This window comes from Hippocampus zosterae, chromosome 4 (genome assembly GCF_025434085.1).
Source record: "Hippocampus zosterae strain Florida chromosome 4, ASM2543408v3, whole genome shotgun sequence".
Classification (NCBI taxonomy): domain Eukaryota; kingdom Metazoa; phylum Chordata; class Actinopteri; order Syngnathiformes; family Syngnathidae; genus Hippocampus; species Hippocampus zosterae.
This window is the reverse complement of record NC_067454.1, coordinates 9,914,278-9,922,688: the sequence shown is the minus strand read 5'-3', so window position 1 is coordinate 9,922,688 and position 8,411 is coordinate 9,914,278. Positions and strand designations below refer to the sequence as shown.

The 8,411-nt window shown below is 42.3% G+C and overlaps 2 protein-coding genes across 2 annotated transcripts in view; both read right to left on the bottom strand.

Moving 5' to 3' along the window:
* Window positions 1-233: 233 nt before the first annotated feature.
* On the bottom strand, window positions 234-4,582 carry arpp19a (cAMP-regulated phosphoprotein 19a). The gene is made up of 3 exons (XM_052062958.1): window positions 4,397-4,582; window positions 2,956-3,078; window positions 234-1,688 (listed from the first exon to the last, which is right to left on the bottom strand). The coding sequence occupies exons 1-3, from the start codon at window positions 4,451-4,453 to the stop codon at window positions 1,515-1,517; spliced, it is 354 nt and encodes a 117-aa protein (XP_051918918.1). The 5' UTR covers window positions 4,454-4,582; the 3' UTR covers window positions 234-1,514.
* Window positions 4,583-5,349: 767 nt separating this feature from the next.
* atosa (atos homolog A) overlaps window positions 5,350-8,411 on the bottom strand; it is a 34,631-nt gene continuing 31,569 nt past the window's right edge. The window contains exon 12 of the mRNA XM_052062839.1: window positions 5,350-6,665. Coding sequence (XP_051918799.1) covers window positions 6,512-6,665 — 154 coding nt within the window. The 3' untranslated portion in view covers window positions 5,350-6,511. The remainder of the gene's footprint in view (window positions 6,666-8,411) is intronic.

The window sequence follows — 8,411 nt, the reverse complement described above, 5'->3', positions numbered from 1 at the left end:
AAGCGGCTCGGAAGATGAATGAATGAATGAATATATTTTACACAAATCAAGTGTGTCCTCATAAGGGTTGTAGGAATATCTTTAGTCTATTTGAGTTTCCTCTGAATTGATTGCTCGGCATATGAATGCACGCATTCACATTCACACCTTTGAACAATTCAATTTTCAGTCAACCCAACATGTTTTTGGAAAGTGGAAGGGGAGCACCTGCAGCAATGTAGAGACAATGTGGCTTAAACTTTTGTGCAAAACTATTTTATTTACATAACAAAATGGCACAAATTAACAGGAGGGCAGTCATATACATGCACAGCTCAGTCAGATAAGATGCTAGCTGGGATTTAGCCCACTCTGAGGGGAAACTTCATCGATGTGGACCCTGGTGAAGTAATCGCAGCATGGGAGAGTGTGTCATTAGCGCAAAGCTACATAGTACATTCTGGCCCATGGGAAAGGAGAATCTCGATCTAAAAGGGACCTCTTAATCATGACACTGAAGGCAACATTCCTGCTCCCACTTTGAAATTTTTTGCAATGACTTTATTCATTCCAGGAATTTTTGAGGGCGTCTTAGCAATTCTGAAAATACCGTAATTTCTGCACAATGTGTGTAGTCTACCGATTTTTTTTTTTTAATCTGGGGCCCAGCATGTGCAGTCCCCAAATTTTATTTGTACCATGGACCGGTTTCACACTGTCATAATTTGACAGCCCAGAATTGAAACAAGTAAAAATGAGTGATTAAAAATTCACCTCACGATTGTGCTGAATCTATTTGTTGTGATTGGTGAGAGCCTTGCCCTCGCTACTCTTCAACAATGTTCCATTTTGGGATTACCTTTTCTTTCAAAAACGACTTTTTTGTTGGGCGCCTGTGCCAAAGGCAGTTTTGGTGGCTTCATCAAGCAGCCGACATTCACGATGTGTGCAAGAAAGCACAACTGAGCGTTTCGCATTGATGCCATGTATGTTAATCAACCAAACACACAGTGGGTAAAACCGAGGTAATATTTCTTCAAACATTTTGCGGACGGACTTACTTGTGAACTGAGGTTTCATTGTATGTGTTTCAGAAAGTTCGGAATCTAGAGAAGAACTAGATTTCTAAATTGGGAGGAAAACACTGGATTGAGGCAAAAATACAATACAAATGGGACGCAAAATACTACAAAGCTGATGTCTGCCCTCCTGCATAACAAAATGAAATATACTATATACACAATCACACACTTCAACGCCTTGGGGCATTTAGCTCTCATTGACGTACTGTCTTTCAGTGTATCTTACATGAGAAGAATAAGAGACAAATGGAAATATACATGGGAAGGAAGAGAGGGGGAAATGGGAGTGGGAGACAAGAGCAGGAAAGCAGCCGCTGGCGTCTGGGAAGGGTCAAGAGAACTTGAAAGGTAGCAAGGCATTCTTGCCGAGTGGCTAAACGGGTGGTCCTGTGAGGGGATGGGAGAAATAATTTTACAAGCTCTTGAGTAGATGGGGGTGCAAGCAAGGCGCCATCAGCCTGCCAGTTTACTGGCCACCAGGGAAGGTTTCCTCTGGGGCAGGTCCTGGGGGGTGGGGATGTGGTCCCCCGTAATCTCGGTCTTCTCGGTTGCCGCCGCTGTCGGCAGCTGCTTGTTCTTAATCTTGGCTTTGGCCATGTTGTAGTCGCCTGAATCAAAGTACTTTTGCTGGAAAACAGGAGGGACACAACAATCAGTGAAAGCGGCAATTGAAACTTGAAAGGGAAAGTCAAAGCAAAACTGTTCTATATTCTACGTGCCGCCACTATTCTAAACAGAGCATTCTGATTAATATTGCATTTGTTGAATATGAAGTAAGCAGCCAAATCCACCCAATTGGCCATTTTGCCACTTGCTGTCAACTGCAAATGACATCATAGTTGCTCAGGGCTCGACTAACGAACAATCACGGCTCCACTTGCAAAATTCACATTCCCATACCCAGAAAACAGACTGATAAAAACGGGTGGATTTTGCTGCTTGATTCATATTTCACAAATGCAATATTAATCTAAATGCCATGCCGAGACTCGTGGAGGCACAAAGAACATATTGTGAAGAATATTTTTCACTTGACTTTCCCCAGCACTCAAGCCACATTTGAAAAAAAGCGGGGGTGGGGTCCAAAAACAAGTCAGTTTTTGGATAAAAAGCTGTATATCTTTGTGAAAAAAAAAGCTGTACATATTAACCCCATCGGTACCGGCCAATTCTAGAGCAAATCTGAAAAGACGTTTAAAAACGTCTTTGGGAGTGAATGAGTTAAGGGAGTCGTATATTTGTTTTAAGAAGGCTTTTCCATCTCCAGTCCTCGAAGGCTGCTGTCCGACCTATTTTCGTATGTCTCCTCCTCCAACACAACTGGCTCAAAGGATCACCATCGTTACGAGGCTTATTCAGAGCTTGCTGATAAGATGATCCTTTGAATCAGGTATGTTGGCGTAGGGAGCCATAATAAACAGAGTCTTAAGTCTTACCCTTTCGTTGAAAAAAAGATTTTTTCAAAATCAAATATGACAATAAAGTGTGTGTAATCTTGGCCAGGTCTCAATGAAGATGACATCTTGAATCTCAATGGGATATTTTAACAAATAAAGGCTGGCTGGATGGATGGATGATAGATTATTTTTTCTGATAATAAATTGTATATTTGGGGAGTCATAAATTTAAGGAGAAAAAAACTAATTTTCAAGATTAAAGTCATCATGAGGATAAAGTGAGATGTCTTAATTGACAGATTTTTAAAAAAATATTTTTTTATTCTGGAGCATATGAAATACGGCATCAGTCTTCAGCCAAGCCAAAACCAAATACTTGCATGTGGAACAATAAAACATTTGAAAGATCCACCCATAAATAATATGAAACACTACAGATGAATTTAAAGGTGAAATAACTATTTTGAAAGGTTACAATATCATCAAAAAATGTTTACCCCCTTCTGTAGGCGTTTACGAAGTAGATCGGAGCCACCAGGTTTATTCCCCAAGTTTGGGTATCTGGCCTTCAGTTTCGCCTCCTCTGCTTTCTCTGGATTGATCATTTTGTCCTGAACCTCCTGAAATATACACATAAAATATAAATCGACGAAGCAAAGGATTACAACTTAAAAGAAAAAAAAAAAAGGAAAAAAACCCTCAACTTGCCGGTCAGGGTAACACTGTAGACTCAAACGTGGTGAACTCATTTACTAAAACGTTTCTGTATGTCGCATGAGAGACGAGTAATTTTTATCATAGAGTAAATATGTAATTCCCTGACGAGAACAATTACATGCACAAGGTGATCCGTTGGCCTTGACTTTGATCAGATTCACCGATCCCCCACTTTCCATGAATATAATAGATAATTATCAGCCACAGATCGATCGACACATTCCTAATTCTACTACAGAGCGATATTATTTGAATTTGATTCATTGTTCAACCTTAATGTTAACTAAGATGGGGAATGTCACAAAGGCTCCATAACTAGTCTTTTATAAGGTGTCAATTACCAAAAAAAACAAACAAAAAAACAAAACATAAAAAAAGAAATACAGCATTTTCTTACCTCTCAACATAATTTTGTTTTCCTAGCCCTCTGCAATGGAACCGTTTTCTTTTGGAATTTGAGCAACTCGCCTATATCCTACATAATGCAACGTTTGGCTTTCATTCGAGATTTGAAATACTATTGGCACGTACAAATGTTTTTTACGGTAGGGAGAATCCACTATTCACGATTTTCTTTTTCTTTTTTGCAATTAACGGCGGCCTTAGTCCACGGATAATTGGGGCTGAATGTATCACATTTCATCAGGTGATAACAAAAGATCAACATGAGCGTGAGAGACGTATGCTCGACAATGCCTTGATACTCGTCAAGATCAGTAGAACTAGCTTGAGGGAGGCTACCTAACGTCGAGTCACACTGCTAAACGTTCTGTCAAAAGCCGCTCTGGTGTGGCTTAAAAGTGTGGGGGCCGGTTGGTTTGAAGAAGGTCAAATGCGTATTCAAACTAAGAGTGTTTTGGGTGAACGTAAATATATTATTATAGGCGAAGGCTGTATGCGCGGGCGGGCACCGTGTTAGCTCTGAAGCTAACCTTTTTTCCCCCAGAATGTCATGACAGCTGGTTAGCTTGCTAACATTAGCTCCCGTTAGTCCTCCACAAACCCCATCGGACACGTATTCATCTCACGAGAGTAACAAGTCAGTAGATATCAATACATACATCGTGTAATAAATTAATCCTGAAATGAACTATGTTAATAATAAACGAGGGGGAACGGGCTACCCTTAGCGTGAACGCTAGCACTCGTAACAAAGTCAACGGCGCTCCCGCCTATTTACCACTACATTAGCGGGTCGTCATAAACGGCCACTGTACGTACCTGTTCTTCCACCAGCGTTTCCTCGGACGCCGGGACGTCTTCGTTGCCGTCCGACATTGGTCAGTGTCCCCGTTGCCTACAGGAAAGAGGCCGCTCAAGTGTTGCCAAGTGGACCTCTTGAGCGTGACAGTGTGTGAGCGACCGCCGGTGTTCTCTGGCACTGCCCGACGACTCTCAGCAGGAAGCCGCGCGCCGCCGCAACTCGTGCAACGTCACCGACGGAGACACCGCGCGCGCTCACATCGTTGTCGCGTTGGAGGGGATTTAAAATTTTTAGAAAGTTGCGTAACTGCTGATTAGCTGCTTGGCGCATGTGCTGCTTGTGACCAAAATCCCGATAAAATAATTTGGATTTACACTACATTTTGTAGATAAACGTATATTTGTTTAAAACAGGCACGAATACATTTCTGTTTTTCAAGCAACTGACCAGCATCCAAAAGCTCGTGGGACACGTGAATCCATCTTGACAAACGTTTGTTTTGCAGGTCATATCCGAGAAGTGGGCAACACAGTGAGACTTTCCAAATCCTATGCTGTTCCATCATCGCAGCCATCATATTCCACCTTAGGATTCCTCTTTCCAAAAAAAATCACTTGAAGGAATTAAACACAAACATAGGCAAATTTCTCTGCAAATTGTTTTATATACGTAGCTGTTCACCGCACTGGCCACTGTTAAAAAACCTGAAAGTCCACCGTGACAGATTTTTGTATTGCTTGATTCTAATGATTGTTTAGAACCCGTCTGTCAAGACATTAATTTTTGAAATCGATTATTTTTTAATCACACAGTAAATATGTTCCCTTTAGTTGTAAAATAATTATTAGCCTATTAGCTAAAGCATGTGTGAAATTATTTAGTGAACTCGTTTAAAAATGCAGAAAATCGGAAATTATAATTACTAACTGAATTAGAAATCCTGTAGGGAAAAAAATGACAGAGACAAGAGCAGATTTAAAGATGGCTTTAGAAGATAGATATATTTTCAGATTTGAATATTAATGTCAAAAATACTATGATATACAGTTTACACTAAGTCATCTTGGCATGACAGACATCACAAATAGAAACGGAAATATTAATTTAAATATTAAATAAACAGGATGGTTAGGTAAACTGAAAGTAAACACTTAAAAGTAAGGTTATTCTTTCTCTATTGCAACACTTCCAACAAAGTGGTTTTTGTAACAGTACAAAAAGAAATCTGACAATAATTTTTCGCTTTCTTTTCCAGTTTGGACGGGGGGGGGGGGGGGGGGGGGTCCACTTTAACTCTGTGTGATTGCATGGTTGATGTCTTCGGTGGTCCTTTTGTTTGTTGAGGGGATGGGGTGGATGACAGCAAGGTGGTCCACTGCAGCCAATTTCTTCTCATTCGGCGACACAGGTGCTGCTCCAACTTCGGGAATCATTAGCCTCTTTTACACAGAGATCCAGCAACATTTCCGCATCTTTTACACAGAGAGCCAGCAAAATTTCCGCATCCAACGTCTTTTTTTTTTTATATAAAAAAATCCAATTAAAGGCAGCAAAATGCCGTTGGAACCAGGCAGTGTAAAAGGGGCTATTGAGTCGAAATTAGTCTTTTTTGTCTGCAAGTCAACAAGCTACCCCCCCCCCCCCCCCCATTCAAAAGGTATTGCATTTGTCAAGTAACTGAGATTCAACATGAATTCGTTATGTCACAATGAGGTCCAAATCAACAATCTTGTTTAGGGACTGTTGCACAGACTGTGCAGAATTATTGAGTCCAACTGGTCCTGTGGACAATCATTGGTCTCGACTCTCCTGCCAGACGCAGGAGGCGGGGGGGGGGGGGGGATACACAAACATCAAGGATTACCTTTTAAATATTTTAAGGCATTTTCTAGCAGGACCTCAAAACCCTGCACACTCCAGCTGTCAGTCACAACAAAGTTCATGCACGTCAACAGAGAATTTCCTTTTAACAAGCGTCCCAGATGGGGGTGCACTCCATCATCTGCTGTCCTTCAATCTCTCATCCAATACAAATAACAGGCTGATACAATGACTCATGGCTGGCATGGAGGTGCGGCTATGGCCTGCCAGGTGGAGAAAGGGGGGGGGGGTATGAGGGAGTAAGTCCAGCGTCAGCAGCGAGGCGAGAACGGTGGGTCGATGGGGGATTCAGTAAATGACTGTAGTTCGTAGGCAGCACCGCTGTCCACCTCCATGGATTTCCTAGAAAACAGCAGACGGATGTCCCTGTGGAGGTAGATCTTCCCAGACTTTGAGCTCTGGAATCTAGTGGCAAGAAAGCAAAGATGACATTTTTCACAATAACCACACATCGGTAAAAGAAACCAAACTCCTCCCAAGATCTGCCATTGCCAAGCGATGTCGACGCTAATAGACGAGTAGTTAGCCATCAGTGTTATCAGCAGTAGCCTCTGATAAAAGCAGCACCCACTCAAATGTGAGTCGGACCGGCTTCTCTGCAGCACTGGAGCGCCGCAGGGGACTGTTCTGGCTCCATTCCTGTTCATCCTCTACACCTCGGACTTCAGACACGACACTCCAAACTGCCACCTTCAGAAGTTCTCCGATGACTCTGCGATTGTTGGCCTCATTACAGAAGGGGACGATCGGGAGTACAGGGGACTGACAAAGGACTTTGTGGACTGGTGCCAGGAGAATCTCCTCCAGATCAACCCTAGGAAAACTAAGGAGTTGGTTGTGGATTTCTGCAGGAAAAAGTCCTCACCAGCACCGATGAACATCCAGGGTATGGACATAGAGAGGGTGACCTCCTACAAGTACCTTGGTGTTCTTCTGAACGACAAACTGGACTGGTCTACAAACACGGACACCCTGATTAGGAAAGGACAGAGCCGACTCTTCCTACTCAGGAAACTGAGGTCTTTTGGGGTTCAGGGGTCACTCCTTAAGACGTTTTATAACTCGCTGGTGGCCTCGGCCATCCATTATGGCATTGTCTGCTGGTCAGGCAGCATCTCAGCCCGGGACAGAAAGAGACTCGAGCGACTGGTCAGGAAGGCCAGTTCTGTCCTGGGTTGCTCCCTTGACACTCTGGAGGAGGTGGGCAACAGAAGGATGCTAACTAAGCTAAAAGCTATGATGGCCAGTCTCTCCCACCCCCTCCAGCCCGCCCTGACAGCACTTGGTAGCTCCTTCAGCCAGAGACTGTTACACCCGCGCTGCAAGAAGGAGAGATACCGACGCTTGTTCCTACCGACTGCTGTCAGGCTGATGAATAAAAAATAACAATCATAATAATAATAATAATTAAATGATGTGAAGGAAAATTGTAAATAGTACTGCGATTTATCCATTTGTGTTCATATTGTATTTAATTGAAAGATGTTGGTTGTTTTTTTTTCTCTGTCTCCTTTCTTCTTTCTACATACAGTGCCCTCCATAATTATTGGCACCCCTGGTTGAGATGTGTTTTTTAGCTTCCAATTATTTTATTTTTTTTCTAAATAATATGGGACCTTAATGGAAAAAAAGAGAAAAATCCAACCTTCAATACAAGTGCATTTATTCAGTGGGGAAAAAATCCCACATAAAGAAATAATTATTTGACATCAAATCACCTGTTCCACAATTATTGGCACCCTTAACAATTCCCAGGAAATAAACATAATTGAAGCATTTCTGTCATTTCTACAGTAGTTTACAAAGTTTACCAGAGTATGTAGGAACATTTAATTAGTAATTCATCACTTCCTGTCTCCCTGGGGTATAAATATGACGTGACACCGAGGCCATTTCTCTTATCCACTCTTAAACATGGGAAAGACAAAGGAACACAGCATACAAGTGAGGCAGATGTGCGTCGACCTTCACAGGTCAGGCAGAGGCTACAAGAAGATTGCCACTCAACTGCAGCTGCCCATATCCACTGTGAGAGGAATAATTAAGAAGTTCAAAACAACTGGAACAGTGGTAAACAAGCCTGGACGAGGAGCCAAGTTTATTTTGCCACCACGCACAGTGAGGAGGATGGTAAGAGAAATCAAAAGATCT